Source organism: Rhinolophus hipposideros (assembly GCF_964194185.1).
Source record: "Rhinolophus hipposideros genome assembly, chromosome: 14".
NCBI lineage: Eukaryota > Metazoa > Chordata > Mammalia > Chiroptera > Rhinolophidae > Rhinolophus > Rhinolophus hipposideros.
This window is the reverse complement of record NC_138060.1, coordinates 18,741,976-18,763,605: the sequence shown is the minus strand read 5'-3', so window position 1 is coordinate 18,763,605 and position 21,630 is coordinate 18,741,976. Positions and strand designations below refer to the sequence as shown.

General features: G+C 40.0%; 1 protein-coding gene across 2 annotated transcripts in view; it reads left to right on the top strand.

Moving 5' to 3' along the window:
* The window catches only part of CACNA2D3 (calcium voltage-gated channel auxiliary subunit alpha2delta 3), an 853,665-nt gene that overhangs the window by 403,949 nt on the left and 428,086 nt on the right, over positions 1-21,630 (top strand). For both annotated transcript variants that reach the window (XM_081073057.1, XM_081073056.1), the window contains exon 9: positions 7,545-7,619. In XM_081073057.1, the coding sequence (XP_080929183.1) occupies positions 7,545-7,619 (75 nt within the window). The remainder of the gene's footprint in view (positions 1-7,544; positions 7,620-21,630) is intronic.

The window sequence follows — 21,630 nt, the reverse complement described above, 5'->3', positions numbered from 1 at the left end:
TTAAGTGTATTTCACTAATTTTGCCTTTCTAAATTGTGGCGCTGTTTTGTTTTGGTTTTCTCCATCATCTCCTGTTTTCACAGTGGCAAAATTGCTCCAGGAATATGGTGTAAGTTTTTCTTCAGTTTCTTTAGAATGGTCACTGCCCTCTGTCTAGAGGGGCACCCCCACTGCAGGCTATTGTAAGTGCAAGGGGTTGGAATATTTGAAACTCCATCTACAATGCCCTGACAGTCTGTTTGAGTACATTGTTCTTGTGGGCTGGCTTCCGTGTACGGGAGAGGACATTATCATTTCACCCTTCATTACACTGTTAGCTTTCTCTTGCTTGCTTGGTAGATGTTTAAGGAGACGTTTCAGTGTTTTAGAGAGAAAGTATAGAATGCAATCTTTATTTTCAGTGTTGGAAGCCCTCGTGTATTGTAGGTTTTTGCTTGTACACATGTGATTCATCATTGCCATTTGATTTTCAGTGCCATAATTGGGAAGGGAAGAGGGAGATTTAAATAGTGGAAAAGGCTTTCCTTGGCCATTTCAGTCATTTTTGCATCTTTGTATTAAGTTCGTTGCTAAATGCAGCTTGTGTATTATATTAAAATCTTCCAATGAAGGTCTTTCCAGAGAATAAACATGAAAAGGTAATGTTAAAAATTGTTTTAGCTTTCATGGGCAGGGTATTACAAAATCTATCTAAGACTGATGAACTAAATGATTGAATTATAAAAGGATAGTTGAAATATGAGAGTGACTGTGCATTGGAAGCTAAATTTTAAGGTCAAACCACTGGTGCATGAAGAGAGATGTCTCTGACGAGAGAGAAGGCATATTTTTCTGATTCACTTTGAAGTCTAACTTCAAGCCATGCATTAAATTAACAATATTATCATAAAAATGAGGGTGCTAATTCTGTCCTGTCTGATGCTGAAATTTGAAAAATGATTTTACAGAAGTCAAGAACTATGCATTAAATGAATACAGTATTAACTGGGCTGATATTGTTAAATCAATTTAAATGCCTCCTGCAGCCGCGCTTGTGCAGAGTTGAATAGAGAAGAGCATCATTTGTTAGTTCAACGCAGAACTTTCTGGTGCCCTGGTTTTAATTTGCAGAATTTGCTTTAAAACCGTTTCTCCAGTGCTTTGCCTGCTGTGGATTTGCTTTTTAAAGTAATCGATTCCGTATTAAAAGTATGAGAATGGTATTTTCTTTCAGTGCTCATTTGTTCTGTACTACTAATTATGTCCAGTCGTGTTTCAAATTACACAAGAAGCTTTTATAATGCAAAAGATCTCTGGGATTCCTTGTGTTGGTGAAAATATTGTGGGTTCATCTGCTTCACTGCATAATCCCTACATATTTTCTTTTGAAAGATTATTTAATCAAAAGTGCACCAATAAAACCATAAAAGTATTTAATGGCATTCCAGTAATTCTACATTAGTTTCCTTGCATTGTATGGCATGCCAACATTCTAATTCTGTGGGGTTCTGTGGAATGTAGGATTCTCTAAAATATACCCACTTACTTCCTTTACTTTTTGTTTATCTGTTTTTTGGAAGCAGGAGAGATTCTCTCTTCTTCTTTTTTTTTTTGTCTCTGTGTCAACTTTTTTTTTAGGCTTTGTTCTCCTTTTCTATCAGTAAACTTCTCTACAATTTTGCTTTTATGTTTCTTCCTTCTGATGATTTATTCATTCAGCAAATACTGTTGAGTGCTAAGAGTTAAGTCCTGAGGCTGTCTTTGTAACTAAGGAAAGCAAGTTGTCTTCCCTCGAGGACATTGATGTTTCCTGTGTGTGAGAGCTGGGTGTGGGAGCAAACAGAAAGCAACTGCCCACAATGGGGTGTGGCTAGTGCTGTCTTGGAGAAGGGCAGTGAGGGAGGCCGGGAGAGCACAGAGATGGGGCATGTAACCCACTGGGGACTCAGTGATGGCTTCTTGGCTGAGTGATGGCTACGTGAAACTTTAAGATAGGTAGGCGTTGGTCAGGTATGTGCAGTAAGTTAGGGCAGGAGGAAGGAGAATTACAGAGAAAAGTGCTGTCTGCGGGTTGTAGTAACTCCTCTCTTATCCCCAGGAAATGCTGGCCTGGTTGGATTGACTGACAGGAGTTCAGTACCTGGACATATTGGAGTCGGGCTGAATGTAAGAGGTGGAATAGGTGGATGGGGGTATTGATGAATAGAATGGGACTGGATTGAGAGGGTCGGGCCAGATCAAACAGGTCTGGTCAGCCATACAGAGGGACTGGGACTTCATCTGGAGACAGTGGAGGACGCGGAAGGAGTCTCAGCTCCAGGGCGATGTGTTGCCATGTTGCCCTAAAGTCTCTCCCTTCTTAGGTCTTTCTTCACTCTCTTTTTCAGGCAAGGGATGATAATCTTCTGTTAGGCCTGAAAGCTGCATTGCTTCCTTCGATCAAATCCAGCTTCTGACACTAAGCAGGGTTCAGTTTTCAGTATCATCCAGAACCCAGAGTCAGCGGTCCTCTGCTCTCTGGCCCCTGGGCTGTGATTTGCATGAGCCAGTGTGTGACATGATTCCACACCAATGCTGAACGGTGCATGATTCTGGGTGGGTGAGTCCAGCTCTTTGTTCTTTACTTTTAGATCCTTCTAGCCATTCATTTAGTGAAACTTAAAACTCACCTTTCCTATTTTAGATCTTCATTAAAATTCCCATTGAGGATTTTGCTGTATCTTTAAAATGGGAAAGATAGGGAATGCTACAGAGATGGAGCAAAAAGAAGGAAAAGGAGGGTGGTGATGTGTCCCTTACTGCAGGGAGTTTTGTGGTTGGAGAGGGAGGCTTAGTTCCCGTGATGGAGACCATGGGTTTATCTCAGGCCTGTTTTGGTTTTTGGATGGACCACGACAGCATCGCAGATAAGCACTTTTTATCATGAAAAGGAGAAACAGACATTATGTTCAGATATAATGAACATATTCTTTTACTAATGAAAGCAGGAAAAAGTGGTTCATGATCGCGCCACAGTGACGATCATGTGCACATTTAGCCAGTATTTGATGGCCCTGGAATATAGCAGGTGCTTAGTTAACATTCAGTGAGCAAACACAGGCACAAAGGGTTCCCTGGCAGATGCCTTCCTGGGAGGGGATTTGGCAGTAAGCTGGCTGCACTGTCTCGGCTCCCAGTCTGCCAAAGACCCCAGTCACTGAGAGGGTTCAGGGTGTGGCACCGAGTGGGACAGTGTATGTCCCTATACCATGGGGGTTTCTGTCTCAGCTTTTTAGGCAGTCACTTGTGTCTACTGATGAAGCCCTTCTCTCCAGCAAAGACAGAGTCTCTGCTCTCTGGAGTGGTCAAGGGCATGTGAGGACTGTTCCAAAAGGGAGATCATTGCCATTGCCTGCATCCCCTTCTTACTTAGCTAGTACCAGCTCCAGGTTTACCTGTCAGTCTGTCTCAATGTAGCATTCATCACACTCATGTATGTATTTTCTTTCTTTCTTGTGCACGTGCACTAGCGGCTTTCTTTCTCTTTCTTCCATGCCAGGTTCTGTGTTGACTCTTGACTAAATCTCATTCTGTCCTCACTGTGAGATCAGGAGGGAGGTACAGTGATAATACTCAATATAAACAGGAAGGCTCAAAAAGCTGAGATGCCTTGGACAAGTTCACCCAGCTAGTTTGTGGCAGCACCAGCTGCTCTGCCTCAGGCTTTAGCTCTACTGCTCTACCCTTCTGTGAATTAGAGGAGAAGAGCCAGGAAAGGGAAGGGTAGAAGGAAAGCAATGGGTCCTGTGTCTATATGGCCATTTCTAAGCTTTTTAAGGGGTGAAAATTCTTTGTCCATATCCTTACCATGTGGTTGGTGGGCTGGCTGGACCATCCCCAGGGCTGCCTGGGCCCTCTCCTGTTCTGCTAAGAGATTCTTCCCATTTCCCAGAAATTTGCAAGAACAACTTACCACTTTGGTGGAGTTCCTCTTTAGGGTTCAATCCTGGTAGCAGGAAGGAGCAAAAGCAAATGGCAGAAGAAAATTTCATCTGGTTAGTGATAATGCGCATTGCATCCTTTTCCTTCTTAGACTGTTGATATCTGATTGTTTAAGTGAGGAGGAAGGAGAACCCTTTCGAAGGGCTGAGGTGACCAGATCTCCAGTTGTAAATTGATTTGGCCATCCCACATTACAGTTTCACAAAGTAGAAATCTAGGGAACATCCATAAAAATGCAGAACGGCAAGGTTTCCAAATGGAGAGCTGCTGGGAGCTGGGAAGCATTTTCACATGCAGGGTGCCCTTGGCACCCCCCTCTGGAGGGGCTGTGGGTAGCGTGGTGAGCGTGCATAGCCACTGGGCCTCCTTGGCACAGCTGCCTGGCGTGCACCATTCCCTCACACAGACGGCTGAACCCAGCTCCCTTTGGTGATACGGACCAGATTGCTCAGCATCGCTTTATCCTGATGCAGTCAAGGGAAATTAGTCAACTGCAAGCTTGGATGATGCCACTAACAAGCTGGCGGGGGTTCAGAAGAGCAGATCCCTCCACTGTGGCCCCGGCTCACACAGTGATGGCAAGCATGGTTTTCATTACTGCACATGTTCCTCCCTGATGAGGGCAAGAACTTCTCGGTCTTCTTTACTTTAAAGTCCCTTCTGTAGCCCCCCCCACCCCATGCACAGGCCTTTTTATTAGCAAAGTAGTTTCAGGTCTATTGTCCCATTGGGTCTTCACAGGGAGCCCTGGAGACTAAACCCAAGATGAATTAACACCTTCCTATGCATAACAACCTGGGATCAGAGAGGTTTAGTGACTTCCCCAAGGCCACACAGTGAGTACGTGGCACACTTGGACCTGTATCCTGACTCCCGGCTCAGACTGTCCAACCCCCAAAATCAACTTTGAGAGTGTGTATGAGGCTGAATGCAAATGAAGTTTGTAAATATACCTGGAAAATGGACTTGGAACGTTTTGGGCGGCAAGTTATGGAACAATTGAATAAAGGTCGCTTCAGCATATCTGCATCTCATAGTCTCATGGAAGAAGCCTGCAGGAGGGCAGCTGCAGTTTTGGGTCAGTGGTTCCACAGGGTCATCAGGAACCCCCTCCGGCTCCATCTCCCTGCTCTGTCTTCCTTGAACTTTGCTCTCCACTTTTAATCTTGTCACCACATGGTTGCAAATGACTGTTACAACTGCATAATTGCATCCCAAGTGAGAAGGAAGGCAGTAGATATAGAAGTTTTCCTTTAATGAAAAGAAAAAAAAATCATTGAAACTGCCCAGAAAACTACCCCTTCTGTTTCATTGGCGGAGACTGAGTCACTTCAACACCACTAGCTGCTAAGACAAGCTATGGGAGCATGTATCCAGCAGAGGGTGACCGGATCGCTGTAATGGGCTAAGCCTGATTATTCTTCAGGCTTTAGGAATGGATGGATTGTTACCCTGGACCAAATCAGTCAACAGGGGAGATAGGACCAGTGTCAGACCAATATAAACTAAGAACTTTGGAGAAGCTCTTCTTCAGCTTGGATTTCAGTCGCTCCCTGGATCCTGAGATGATGTTCCATTTGTTGACGAAAAGTTGCACTCCCATTTGTCAATGGCCTAAATTTTAGACTTATACAAATGTATTTTTCTCCATGCCTCATCAGAGGAGATTTAAGCTCTAAGACCATTGAACTATACTTTTTCAAATGCCTTTTTATGACTAGATTAAGAATGGAGGTTACAGAAGGAGCAAAAGTCAGACTGATGGGAAGCAGAGACTTGGGGGCCAAAGAGGAGAAATTGGGTCTGGATGTCCTGAGGCCAATAACTATGAAGTCAGGCTGCCTGGGTTTGAATCAGGACTGCACCCCTTATGTACTCCCTGGTAACTTTGGACAAGTTGGTCATCCTTGTTCTACCTCAGTTTCCCCATCTGTAAAGGGAGAGTAATTGGAAGCACTTAGCATGTGAGGCTGAACTAGTCTGTGGATGAAGTTCAGCCTCTGTCTAGATGAAGGAAGTGCTCAATTACAGTCAATTGCTGATAGTAGTATTTGCTTATAAGCATCTCGGCATGTGAAACCTGTTGCGTCTTAGTCACTGTTGCAGCAGCTGCAGGTCTGGCCCTCTTCAGTGTCTCCCTGCAGTGTGTCCAAGCAGTTGTCACAAGCTCATCTCTATTGCATTCACGCCGCTGCTCACAGCCCTCCATGGTCCTTGGTGCCACAGACTTGAAGTCCAAACTCCTTAGCCGGACTTTGTGCGAGATCTGGGTCTGTGAGAGATAGTTCCGGTTCCTTCCCTCCGGAGATATGGGCTGGGCCTTTGGTCAATGAAGTGGGAATGCCATGACACTCTCATTGACCAAACTGTTCTCAGGCACTTCTCATGGGCCCAGCCCTGGGCTTGTCACGTGAAATACACCTAAGTAACCAGACATGGGCTCTCTCTAACAATGTTGCCTCACCTTGGGGTGAGGGATCCAGGCACCCGATCAGTAGAATTTGGGAGTGTACGTGACAGGCGCCTCACCGGCACCAGGGGCTGCTTCCCGGAGTACGCAGGAATGAGATGACGCAGAGGATGACCCGGGGTCAGCCGGGAGATGCCAGAGTGAAGGCTCCAGGCAGAAGGCCCAGTGCTGGAAGGCTCGAGAGAAGGACAGGAAATGTCAGAGGACAGGAAGGGACTAGGGCTGGCTAGTGCTGAGTTCATGGGGAGGATTAATGAGCGAATATACTACAACGGTAAGCAGAAGCCAAGTGGCCAGAGCCTTGCAGACCCCCGGGAAGATTCCTCTGAGGAGTAATGGGAAGCAGTGAATGGCAGTGACAAGAAATGACATCATCAGATTTATATTTTGAAAGGACCAGCCTAGCTACAGTGCAGAGAATCGTGTTTGAAGCGAGAAATGAAGATAAGAACACTCACATTTCCACTCCCTACTTGTGGGCTTTGGATAAAAACGAATGGTCTTATTTTGGGTATTCTGGCCTTAAAAATGATTAGAAGGCTGGCACTGGCCTTTGTGGAACGTTGGTGTCATTGTGTATGAGCAACGTCCTGCCCAAACCCACACAACCTCCCGGGGGACTGGGGAACATCAAGGGCACTCTTCCAGTCTGTCCTCACGCAAGTGTGACCCGCACATATGACCCGCACACGTGACCCGCATGGGATTCCCTTGGCTCTGTGAGTCCAGAGACAGGCGCTAGTGCTCTATCTGCCCAGGTGTGGGATGCTCTCTAGGTCCTACCTGGGCTATGTGCCGTCAGCCAGACCCAGGGAGCCCCAGTGTTTGGAGCCACCCCTGAAGGATCGTCATGTAACTGGGCACAATCTGAACACTGGCCTACACCAGCGTGTGCTCTAGAAGTTTCTTCAAACAAGAAAAGAATGAAGTCTGTCTTGGGCACTTAAGTGTGATTTTCTATAGGGGCACCAGTTGAGAAAGTCACCTTATGTGAGTGAATTGAGCCTGTGACCACACTGCTATTTAGTTTGTGTGTGTGTGTGTGTGTCCTTAAATTATTTAGTACTCTTCCAATGCTTAATTGTTTCCTCTTGGCTCTTTCTTCCCTTCGCAGTACAACGAAGAGCTTCACTATGTGGAACCTTGCCTGAACGGAACGCTGGTGCAAGCCGACAGGACAAACAAGGAGGTAGGGCCTCCTGCTGGGCGGGCGCCCGTGGGGGTTCCGGGCACCTCCTGCCTCCCTCATGGGGAATCCCTTATAATAATTTGTGCCTGGGTTTTAGAAGCTCATCAGATGTACTGCTCTTTCATTGAGGGCCTCAGAACCCAGCATGGAGAACATTTAGGAAAAGGTACAAATGAAATCATGACAGTAAAATAATGATATTGAGTTCAAATGCTCGCTAATTCTAAAACAATTGCATTTCCTTTTTTCTTTTTTCTTGCTTTACGCACATCCTCTTTTGTGCTTGACACCTGTGTGACACCTGTGTTGACACCTGTGTTGACACCACTGAAAAAATGACTTGCTGAGATCCTAAAGAAAATTGAAGCCACTTGTTATATTATTATTGCATTTAATACAATTGATTAAATACTTGTTGGGGTAGCTATTGGGGTAACTTGTCTCCCAGGTCAGAAGGTAAGCTTTATAAGGATAGGAACAATGTCTGCTCTCTGCTGTATCTTCAGTGCTCCCAGTGTTGCCTGGTCCATAAATGTTGCAGAACAAAAGGAAGATAGGATACAGGAGGGCCTTAAGAAATGGGGTGGAAGTTTTCCTTCCAGTTTGAGCATTCTAGGAAAATCCCCACAATAGATTTCTAGAAAATAAAACTTGTGTCCCTTTGGCTATCTTTAAATTTGTCAGAACAACCACCACAGCTATCAACATCACTGCTACAGAGCCCGGTGACAATTCAGGCTGAAAGCGTAGCTGTGAGTGCAGCAATGTCACACCCCCTGGGACACAGAGCTTCCATTACTCCCATTGTTTTGTTGTACGTGCTATGTGGGACAATAAAATAATGCTCCTCCCTTGGAGAGCAGCCCTCGTGAGGTGGCTGAGGACAGCGGCCAAGGTAGGCCTCTGTGTGACACTATGCGTGTACTGGGGAGAACCACTGGCCCAAATGGGCAGAGAGTGGCATTGGTGCTATCTGAGATGCAGGTGGGAGAAGCACTTGGTTTGGGCATCGCTGAGAAAGTGAATACAGAGGACTGAGAAAAATGAATTACAACTGGAACACCGAGTGAGAAGGAAAAATTATACTAGAGTTAATATCCAAGCTTCAATTTGAGGGGAAGAAACACCATAAGAAGCTTTGTTTTTAGGGGAGAGAAACAGGTACATTGCAGTTCAAAGAACAAGTATATCCAGAGAGTGTTTGTTTATGATCATTTTCTAGGCTCAGGTAGGAAAAAAATGGCATAAACTTAGAGCAATTTTTTTTAGGGACTTTCCCTTTGTTTGGGCATTGCCTGGGTCTGGATTCCATCCCGTTCTCAGTATAGTAGCATTGGAATATCTTTCAAGCCTCAAATAGGTGTCCAGTGGTTGTGCTTACATAAAATGATCAAGGCCTTCCTTTAGGTAACTTCACAAATGATCAAGGGGAAGTTTGATATTTGGAGATACAAAGTCTTATGAATGAAAAAATTGTTAGGGAAGGTGGGCTAAGAATTTATTTAAAAGTGCTTTTGAATTTATGGGTGTTGAAGACTGGAATATTTTTTAACATAAAAATTAATCCAAACTCAGATTCTGCCAGTATGGAGTAGCTACATTTCAATTAGATTCTCCCCTTTAGAACTAAAAATCCCTGTGCATAAACTAATAAGTAAGTATAGGAAGACTCTACAAGATGGGAAGAAAGTGAACTGCCTAGACTAAAGACATGGAGATGAGTTCCCTGGATTTCCTTATTGATTCCCACATATCCTGAATAGAACAATCCAAATGCCTTTCAGCTGAACCAACAAAAGGCACAGATTAAAAAAAAAAAAAAAATCAAGAAAAGTCTGTTCCTTCTAGCTAAAAGACCAGGAAAAGCGTGGCCTATCAAAAGAAAACCTTTGAGATAATACCTTTCCTATGCCAGTGAGACAACCATAGACAGTTTCAGTGGGGCCGAACAGGAACTTAATTTTGCATCCTACCCACACCCATTTGACCCTTGTGCTATACTTCAATGGAGAAACTGACTACCAAGGAAAAAAAGATTAAATAGGCCTCAAAGTCTCATAATATACAATCCAAAATGCCCAGAATGCAATTAAAAAAAAAATCCTTGTCATCCCTAAAACCAGGAAAATCACAGCATGAGTGAAAAAAGACAATCAACAGAAACCAATATTGACATGAATCAGATGCTGAAATTGTTAAATGTTTCCAACAAGCAATTAGGAATTCTCTTGAAGCAAATGCAAAAATAGCAAATCTCAGCAAAGAAAAAGAAGTTATAAAAAAGAGCCAAGTGGAAATTATAGAACTGAAAAATACAGTTACCAAAATAGAAAACTCCCTGGATTAGCTCAATAGTAGAGTGCCACAGCGATAAAATCAGTGAATGTCAGGACAGATCAATAGAAACTACCCAATCTGAACAACAGAGAGAAAATGGACTGGAACAAAATGAAAAGAATCCCAGGGACGTGTGGAACAAAAACAAAAGAGCTAGCATTCATGTCATGAAAAGTCCCAGGAGAGGAGAGAAGAGAGAGAGACTAGATAGATATCTGAAGATGTATTGGCTGAAAACGTCCCCAAATTAGTGAAAGGCATAAACATGTATATTCAAGAGGCTGAGCAAATTCCAAAAAGGTAAATCCATGCAAGACACATTATAATTAAATATAATTAAACAAGGAATAAAAGACTTGATAGCAGCCAAAGAGAAAGGGCATATTACTTAAATTATTCATTTGAATGATAGGGAATTCCTCATGTGAAATCATGGAGACCAGAAGGAAGTGGCATAGCATTTTTCAAGTACTGAAAGAAAAGAACTGTCAACCCAGGGGTCTATATTCAGTGAAAATACCTTTCATGAATGATGAGGAAATAAAGAAATTTTCAGATGAATGAAAACTATGAAATTTGTTACCAGGAAATCTATCCTTAAAGAATGCTAGACAAGTTCTCCAAACAGAAAGGAAATAACAGAAAAAGACATGAAACTTCAGAAAGGAAAGCATATTGGAATGAGTAAAAGTAGGAGTAAATATAATAGAGTATGCTAATTTTCAGGAGATTCTTAAATCATATTTGATAGTTAAAGCAAAAATTATAGCGTCAGCTGATGTGGTGTCCAATGTTTGTTGAGGAAATACTTAAGACAATTACATTTAAAAAGTATGGAGGGTAAAGGGACCTAATTAGAAGTAATTTTTTTATCTCACTGGAAGTGGAAATACTGATACCAGTAGACTGTGATGTTACATATTCATAATAACCAGAGCAACTATAAAGAAAACAATAAAAAGAGATATACTTAAAAAGTGACTCACAGGAATTTAAGAAAAGAGAACAGGAATGAGAAACAGGAATGAACAGGAAAAAGACATATATTGGCAGACTTAAGCCCCAACATATCACTAAATATCTTATACATAAAAGGTCTAAGACACACCAGTTAAAAAATAGAGACTAGCCTAGTGAATGAAAGAAAACGATCCAACCATATGCTGACTACAAAAAATTCACTTGAAATACAATGACATAAGTATGTTGAATGTAAAAGGATCGGAAAGGATATACAATGCAAACATTAAGTACAAGAATAGGAGTGGCTATATTAATTCCAGGTAGTCATCTTCAGAGCAAAGAAAAATTATTGGAGACAATAAGGAAAAATACAGAACGATAAGGGGATCAATCCTCCAGGAAGATATAAGCTTCGTAATTGTGTTTGGACCAAACTACAGAGCTTCGAAACACGTGAAACAAAAATTACGGAGCTGGTGATCAGTGATGTTAAGCATCTTTTCATATGTCTATTGGCCATCTGTATGTCCCCTTTGAAGAAATGTCCAGTTAGGTTCTCCACCCATTTTTCAATCGTATTGCTTCTGGGAGACATTAAGTTGTATGAGTTCCTTATATATGCATATTTGGGGTATTAACACTTTATTGGGTGTGTCATTGGCTAAGTGTCCATCAATAAATGAATGGATTATAAAGATGTGGTACATATATACCATAGAGTATTACTCAGCCATATAAAGGAATGAAATCTTGTCATTTGAGACAATATGGATGGACCTAGACAGTATTATGCTAAGTGAAATAAGACAGAGAAAGCAAATACCATATGATTTCACTATATGTGGAATCTGAAAAAGAAAACAAATGAACAAAATAGAAAACTCGTGGATACAGAGAACAATTCGATGGTTGCCAGATGGGAGAACGGTTGGGGGAATGAGGGAAAAGGTGAAAGGGATTAAGAAGTACAAATTGCCAGTTATAAAAACAGTCACAGGGAGGTAATGTAAAGCATAGGGAATATAGTCAATAATATTGTAATAGCTATGCATGGTGTCTGATGGGTAGTGGATTTATTGGGGTGATTATTTCGTAAGTTATATAAATGTCTAATCACTTTGTTGTACACCTGAAACTGATATAGTATTGTATGTCAACTATAATTGAAAAATAAGTTTAAAAAAATTAATACAGCTGTGAGCAGAAATAGAAAAACCTATAGTTATAGTTGGGAACTTGTGTACTTCATAGTCTTTAATTGATAGGCTACTAAACTGAAAGTAGGCAAGGACATAGAAGAAGTGAAAAACATCATCAACCAATAAGCTGAAAACGTATCCAGGGTCATCAGAAAAACCTCAACAACTATAAAAAAGTTGAAATCATATCATATAGAGTATATTTTCTGATAATAATGGAATCAAACTAGAAATCAATAATAGAAAGAAAACAGAAAAATCTCCAAACACTTAGAAATGAAGTACACTACTAAATAATCCACGGGTCAAAGAGGAGGTAATTGAAGGAAATTTTAAAAAAATATATAAAACTAAATGACAATGAAAAGATAACATATGTGAGACAAAGCTGCTACAGTTTTTAGAGGGAAAGTTATAACACAAAGGCTTACATTAAAAAGATGAAATTGATAAGTAAATTTTTAAATTAATAAGCGAACTTTCTACCACAAGAAACCAGAAAAAGGAGAGCAAAATAAATCCAAAGCAAACAGATGGAAAGAAGTAATAAAAAACAGAAATCAATTAAATTGGAGCAGGTTAACAGTAGAGAAAAGTCAATGACACCAAAAGCTGGTCCTTCAAAAGAAAAAAAAAAGAATCAATAAAACTGACAAATCTCTACCACAATTGATGAAAATAAAAGGAGAGAATTCACAAGTCACCAATATCAGGAGTGAAACAGGGACGATCACTACAGATACTGCAGTTATTAAAAGAATAATAAGATAATATTACAAACAACCTTACACTCCTGAATTTGAGAACTTAGAAGAAACAGACCAGATCCTCAAAAACTACAAGTTACGGAAATCCAACCAAGATGAAATAGATAACCTGAATAGTCCTATACATATTAAAGAAATTGAATTCATAATTTGAAGTTCCAAAAAAGGGAAAAAGAAATCTTGGGTCCCAGATGGTTTCACTGAATAATTCTACCAAGAATTTGAAGAAGAATTAACACCAATTTTACAGAATCTCTTCCAGAAAAACAGAAGAGGAAGGAAATCCCCCCAACTCATTTTATGAGGCTAATAGTTCCCTGATAAACCAAAGTATAGAAGGAAACTACAGACCAATATCCCTCATGGACTTACAGCGTATATATATATATATATATATATATATATATATATATATATATATATATATACACACACACACACATATTTGATGATATATTATATTTGATGCGCTGATATATATATTTGATGTGCTAATTTTTTGAGGATTTTGATATAATTATACACCATTGCCAAGTAGGATTTATTCTAGATATGTAAGGCTGGTTGGACATCACTGTCAAATCAACCCATGTAATTCACCATACCAACAGGCAAAAGAGGAAACATCATATGCTCATATCAATTAACTCAGAAAAAGCATTTGATAAAATCGAACATACATTCACAGTTGAAATAAAAAAAAAATCTCAGCGAAACAGGAACAGAGGTGTCTTCCTCAGATTGATGAAGACCACCTACTATAAAATCAAACCTTTTCCTCTTAAGAACAGACAAGGCTGTCCACATTCACTGTTCTTATTTAACAGAGTGTTGTAAGTTCCAGCCAGTGTGATAAAATTAGGAAAGTAAATGAAAGGCATACAGGTCAGGCAGGAAGAAACTAAACTATCCCTGTTTTTAGATGGCATGATTGTATATATAGAAAAATCCCAAAGAATATACCAAAAATGCAGAGCCCAAAAAACTCCTAGCGCTAATAAATGCGTTCAACAAAGTCACATATACAAGATAAACACACAAGAACCAATCACATTTCTGTATACTAACAATGAACATATGGAAGCTTAAATTTAAAAAACAATACCATTTACAATTGCTCCAAAGAAATAAACTTAGTAAAATATGGACAGGCTCTGGATGCTGTCAATTAGAAAATGCTGATGAAAGAAACCAAAGAAGGCCTAAATAAATGGAGGGACTTACCAAGTTCATTGACGGGAAGACTCAACATAGTAAAGATGTCAGTTCTCTTCAAATTGATCGCTAAATTGAATGGAATTGCTATCAATCCCAACAAGGTTTTCATAGACAGACACAAGGACATTCTAAATTTTACATAGAAAGGCATAGGACCTAGAATAGTAAAACAATCTTGGAAAAGAATAAATAGGAGGACTCTACCCAATGTTAAGGCCTAGTAATCAAGACAGTGTGGTACTGATGGAGAAGTATAATAGAATATAGATCAATGGAATAGAAGAGAGAATTCAGAAATACACCCATACAAATATGCCCAATGGATTTTTGACAAAGATACAAAAACAATTCAATGAAGGAAAGATATCCTTTTCAACAAATGGTGCCAAAGCAATTGAACATCCATAAGCACAAACAACAAACACAAGGGCAGAAAAAACCCAAAACACCTCAACTTTGACCCACGCCTCACAACTTAAACAAAACTTAACTCAAATGGATCAGACTTAAATCTGAAATGTACAACTATAACACTCTCTGGAAAAAGAAAAAGTAGGAGAAAAATCTTTAGAATCTATGGCTAGACAAGGAGTTCTTAAGTTTGACACCACAAGCCATAAAAGGAAAACTCGATATAATGAATCTCCTCAAAATTAGGGGGAGAAAAAACAAAAAAAAACCACTTTTGCTATATAAAAGATCCTGCCTGCTGAAAGGATGAAAAGATATGTGGTTGGCAAATGTCTTCTCCCAAGCTGTAAAATACCTTCTCCCAATATTATAGGTTGGAAAAATATATTTGTACACCACATACCTGATAAAGAACGAGTATACAGATAATTTAGAAATAACTTTCAAAACTCAACTGTGGAAACAAACAATCCAATTAAGAGAATGGGCAGAAGACATGAAGAGACATTGTACTGAAAGGATGTACAAATGACAGATAAGTACATGAAAAGATACTCAACATCACTGGCAATTAGAAAAATGCTAACTAAAACCACAATGAGATATCACTACACACCCATCAGAATGGCTAGAATAAAAGAGTTAAAAGCATGAAAAACACTAAATGCTGATGAGCATGTGGAGAGTTTGGCTCACTCATACCATACATTGCTGGTAGGATGTAAGATGATACCACCGCTCAGGACATTTGGCAATTGCGATATGACTCAACATTTGCACTCTTGGGCATTTATTTATCTCAGCGAAATGAAAACGTATATTTACACAAAAACCTGTACACCAATATTCATAGCAGCTTTATTCATAATAGCCCCAAACTGGAAACAACGTATACATCCTTCAGTAGGTGAATGGTTGAACAAACTGTGGTATATATGTACCATGGAATACTACTTATCAATGAAAAAAAAGACTATTAATACGCCCAGTAACTTAGATGAATCTTTAAATCTTTGAGGAATTATCCAAAGGGAAAAAAATGTCAATCCCTAAATAATACATACTGCATGATTCCTTTCCTATACCATTCTTGAAAGGACACAATTATGGAAATGGAGACCAGATTAGGTTTCCAGGAGTTAGAGGTGGAGTGGGGAAAGGTCAGTGGCTATAAAAGGGCAGCCTGAGGGTTCCTGGTCTGGTCTGTATATCAATTGTATCAGTGTCAACACCTGGTTGTGATATTTGACTATGGTTTTGCAACATGTTATTAGAGAATACTGGGTAAAGGGTATATGGCATCCTTCTGTGTTATTTCTGACAACTGCGTGTGGATCTATCACGACCTAAAATGAAAAGGTTAATTTAAAATAATCTGAAGTATACGAGGGACTCTTTAAAATGGGGCTTTGTCAAACTAGTGTGAACAGTTGAACATTGTATGTAAAGTTGCTTTAATTACCGTGTTTCCCCAAAAATAAGACCGGATCTTATATTAATTTTTGCTCCAAAAGACATATTAGGGCTTATGCTCAAGGAATGTCATCCTGAAAAATCATGCTAGGACTTCTTTTCCGGTTAGGTCTTATTTTTGGGGAAACATGGTATATATGTAAAATAACGTTGATTGAAGTTGCAGTGTTCTTCCCTTTTTATTTGGAGAAAACCTCAGAAGACAAGGCATTTGTTTTTCATTGCAATTTTGGGATATTTTAAAACAAAGGTGAACTCTTTTGACTAATTTGAATCAATTTCCATTTTTATCAACAAATGATGGTAGGCCATGTACATTTAGCACTCACTTAGTGGCATGTGACAGAGACTAGCAAATTCATGAAAAGCAAAACGGGAATTTATGTCTGCCCTCCTAATTACAGCGTCCTAGGATGGAAAAGACTGCACCCAGGGCCTAAATGTAATGCTAGGAGTCGTCCATTTCCTGTCCAGCTACCTCCCCTACGTGTCTTGTCTGGACTCTGATTGATTCTGCTAGGTCAGGTGCCCATTCTGGATCCATAACTGCATCTTCTGTGGGTGGAGAGGCAGCCAGCCAGCCTGGTCCAGGTGTTTGCAACTATAGCTTAGAGGCAGGCCTGTGTTATACAGACCTGCTTGGTTACCCAGGAGGAAAAGACAGGGCAACAAGGCCACGGCCTATGAGATAGATACTCAGTAGAAGCATTATGAATGATGGATGGATCGATGGATGGATGGATGGTCAGATGAATGAATGAGCCACCTGGAAGAGGATTCTGGTTGAAAAAAAATTGTTGTTTGTTTCAGTAGAATATCCACCAAACATTGAAAGCAAAAGCATAAAACTCATTATGTTTTAAACATAATCAGGACAATCTGAATTAGATCGTGGGTGAAATGATCTGATTCCAGGGTTGGCAATCCTCACTAGTCTGTTTAGTTCAGGCCAAATGTGTTGAATGGCAGCTTGGAAGCTATTGTCTCATGTTCTGTGTGAAAAGGGGACAGAAGACTCTGACCTTCTTTATAAGCCTGTGTAGAACTGGCACTGTGCACATTGGTGCCAGTCTTCCATCTGCTGAGCTCATAATTGTGACTAGAGTGGGCTGAATCCTTTGGGATGTTTCATTTTTCACTTAAAATATCCATGTGTATAGTGACAAGTTCTCATGACGACAAAGAAGTGAGATTCTTTTCTACCTATACTTTTTCATCTTCTGACGGTTTCCCTAGTGACCATTGTAATATTACTTCCTGTTAATGAAAGGGCATGAAAGGGCTTCCAGAAGGTGACATCTGGGATTATTATGTCATGTACCTTTAGTCCAATGACAGCTAACTCTGGTTTCACAGAAGGTAGCTTAAAAAGATCAGAAGTAGATCATTTTAATGAAAACAATATTTGATAAAATTTATTTAAGAAATTCGAAAGAACAGTGAGATAATCTCAATGAGTCTTGAAATAGAAGAAAGCATTAGGGTAAAAATACTGGCCTTGGTCAAACTAAATTGTCCTGGTTCACAGATTTCCTGTGATTTTGCTGAAAATAGCACATGACACATCACCCCTGAGCAAGCAATGTTGAGGTTCTAAGTTTTTGTTTTTGTCTTAAAAGTATTGTTTACTGTCTGGAGAGAATTTTGTTTTGCTGCTTTATGTACCAAATAACTCACTTTTTTTTCTTTAAGGAAAAAGAAACCATGACAAATTGGGTGAGCCTGGAGCTCAAATATAGAATTTAAATGAATAAACTAGCAGCGTAATCTACTTCAGACCTTCTGAACCATTCATCAGACCTTAAAATGAACCTCCTGTGGTCTTTCTGGGGCAAGGGAGGAAGGAGAGTAATATGGTCTTTTTTCTGGTTTTGTAATGAAAATGTTCTAAAATCCACTGGATTTCATGGCTCTGAGATTCATTTGTGAATATTTGTTGCAAAATCAACCAATCTTAGAAACCCCTGTACCTCTCATCTTCCTCGGTAGCTTTGATATTTTCCCAGGGGCTCCCTGAGTGTCCATGAATTCACCAAAGTACGCATCAGAGTTGCTGGATTTCCCCCAGACTGTTTCTTCCAGCCCATGCTTTGTCAAAGGAGGCACCTTTGGATTCTAATACTCCCCACCTCTCATGGCTTTACGGGCATCCAAGGTGCAGTTTGCCAATGATGTGGGGGGGTGAGGGGCGTGTTATGAACTGTACGCAGAAAGTAGCCCTTGTGCAGAACAAGGAATGTTGCCTCCCAAACGCCAAAGGAGATAAAGTTTGCAGAGAACAACACTGACCCACGTTTATTTAATTCAAAACTCATAAGGGGTAGTAAGAATTGCATTGCTTTTTAAATGTCATGAGTACATTAAAAGTAACTTACATAGAAAAACATCATGAGCAATTTAAATGTACACAAATTCTTCTCAATCCAATATAACTTAATGCAATGCATCTCTAAATAGGAATAAGGTAGGTTTATATATCAGGGGTGCCAAAGAAATGTATACACAGGATTTGTATTCATCTTCTGTTGTCGGTATTTATTGGGTGTTACAATTTTAATACAGTTTTTTTTCCTTTCTTAAAATGTGTATACATTGTTTTTTGGCACCCTCTGTATATATTATCATGAAAGAGTATCCATGGTGTACAATTAGATTCGAAAAAAGTAACTTCAAGAATAGTATACTTTGCAGTCTCTATATTGCTTAAAGATAGAAAGAAATAAAGGAGAGGAGGAGGAAAGGAAAGGAAATGGCAGGCAAAAGAGAGGGAAAGTGAGGAAGGGAGGGAGGGAAGTAGGAGAGGGATTCAGAAAGTACGTTGCGTACATTTCTCTCTTTTTAAAAAAAATGTACTGAGAACATTTAACATGAGATCTATTCATTTAACAAATTGTTGAGTATTCAGTACAGTATTGGGAACGATAAGCACTATGTTGTACAGCAGATTTCTAGAGCTTACTCATATTATATAGCTGAAACCTGTTGAATAGCAAATGTCTTCATGCTGAGCCCCAAATATTTTTGCAGTCAGAAGTAAAATATTTTTATTATCAGTTTCCTATTCTGAAAATTAATACAAACTTTTTAATTTTTTTTTTATTTTTTTTTTTATTTTAACTATCAGAGTCAGTCTGGAAATACTAACCCAATTGTTTTCCTATGATTATGAGGACGTCCTTCCTGCTAATTTCCAGATAGGTTTTTTCCCTTGGCAAGTAGATTGATTTCTGCTTATTAAGGACAAGGGATATAGCCGTATTTTAAATCCATATCTCCCTCTGGCTTAAATGAGTTTAAATACTGCTACTTTACAGTGACTTAAATGATTCATAAAACAAATGTTTCCTAATTCCTTGTACGGTAATTTTGTAGAGATAAAGTTACCAAAATGATGGTCTAGGGACTGTTTCCATGGGAGCTTTATCCCGGCAGCTATGCTCAATTATTTCTCTTTTTATATTTTGTTATATATGTACATTAATTTGATAAAATTCACTTGTGAAAATAGTCAAGCCATTAGTGGGGAACTGTCTAGATTAGCTAGGATTTCCCAATGCAGTTTGGGTTAAAACCATTAATGTAGTATCAAAACATTCTTGTTAATCGTCACTTCGATATACTGTGCTGATGCTGAATTTCTTGTATGAGTCCAGATCAGGGATTCCAGCAAACTGTTTTTTTATTAAGGACAACATAGTAAGCATTAGGCTTTGTGGGCCATGTGGTCTCTGCTTTATCTACTCAATGTTGCCATGTTGTGACATGAAAGCAGCCATAGGCAATACAGAAACAAGTGGGCATGGCTGTGTTCCAATAAAAATGTATTTACAAAAATTGGTGCAGGCCCCTATGGCCCCTGGTCTAGACTTTGGACAAGACTAAGAAGAGCAGTCTCTTATGAAACAAAGAACTTCCATTACACTAAGGTTAAAATCTTTCTGAAAGGGCCCCATGGAAATCGGTGGTTGAGAGCTAGAGTAGATTGGCTAATATTCTTTCACTCTTCTCATTTTAACTCTTTTGATAAATGAGGGTTTAGGCTGGATTTCTACCTTGGACTGGCTTTCAACCTTGGATAGACTTGCTAGGTAACTGATTTCTGATTTCTCAATTTGTCTACATTTAACCTGAAGGCAAGAAGACATGGATATATATTGTAAATATAGGTAGATATTAGAAATAATAACATCAATAATATAGTGCCTTACAATTTAGAAAATACTTCTAATTTGATTCTCATGATTATTACCATTATTCTTCTTAACTTATACATCGGGAGTCCTGGGCCCAGATATATATGGTCAGCTGATTGAGCAGGTGAGTAATAGATGGAGAGTCAGACAGAGCTTGCTTAAATGGCTCACACAGGCACACACAATCATTTCACTGATACGTATCTTATGTTCCCGATACTGTCCTTCCACTATCCTCACTACCTGAGCAGGTAGGCTTACCTTTCTGATATGGTTCAACACTACTTCATTCTTCTAAAGTCTTGCTGTTTAGAGCTAAGCCTAATTCAGATTTCAATTTTAAAGGAGCACCATTGAATGTGATGTGATGGGGCATCGATGTGATAAGCTATCCTTATGGAGCTGGGTTGCCTACCTTAGTAGAAAGAGCTGAACCGCTTGCTTGTATGAAGTGTGAATTCAATGATAATCCAAACGTTCATTCATCATTTATCTCTACTCAAGTGGGAATTTGTTGAGTTCTTTATCTGGGACATCTCTGTGGCTGCGCATGGCAGTTCCGCTGTAAGGTGTGTGTGTGTGTGTGTGTGTGTGTGTGTTCTTCTTGGTTCTACCACTCAGCTAAGGAGGTGACTGTTCAAGAGAACTGCTTTCCTGTTATTGCTTGACAGTGACCTGGTGATTGTGCTCCTGCCGTTTCCCCCAGTTCCCAGCCAGGGAACACCATGGGATTGCCTTTTGTGAATTCATCCTCTAATCCCCATGCTTTCAATGACCATGCCCTGATTTTCCCCGTGACAGCTGTTTGGGTCCAAGTGGCATCTGTGCCTTGCCCATGTTTCACCTCAGCATCCCATCAAACACACAGACGACCCTCCTCTAGAAGCTTCTCCCCTGGTTCGTGGTCATGATGTCTCAAGTTCTGTAGAGCTCTGGGGTAGCATTGATAAAAAGCTGATCAAATCCTGAGACCCCAGGGGTAGTTATGTTCCCACATATCTTGGCTGCTTTATCATAAATGTTCACACCTCATTTACCCAGAGCTCACCGATTCTTTCACTGTTTAGGTTACATTAGGTGAGCAAAGCTATTTACTCTCACTTAGAGACTGTTTACTCTTACTTGCCACATGATTTTAACCAATTTGATTATTAGGCAACATAAAGGGAAAATGATTGGGTGGGACAAGAAGAACTATCTAAAGACATTGTTCTCTTTCAGCACTTCCTATCCCAGGAATGGTTCCACCATTTATCCAGATGCTCAAGACAAACATAAACCCGCAAGCCATCCTGCGTCCCTTCCTCAGTCTCTAAATCCCACTCATTCTTCCTCCTCAGTAGTCTCCAATCTCTCCCACATCTCTGCTCCAGCTGCCCCTCCCCACTTCCCAGTTCCGGTCCTTGTCATCTTGCCTGTGGTGGCCTCCTTGCAGAGTTTGCTGCCTACA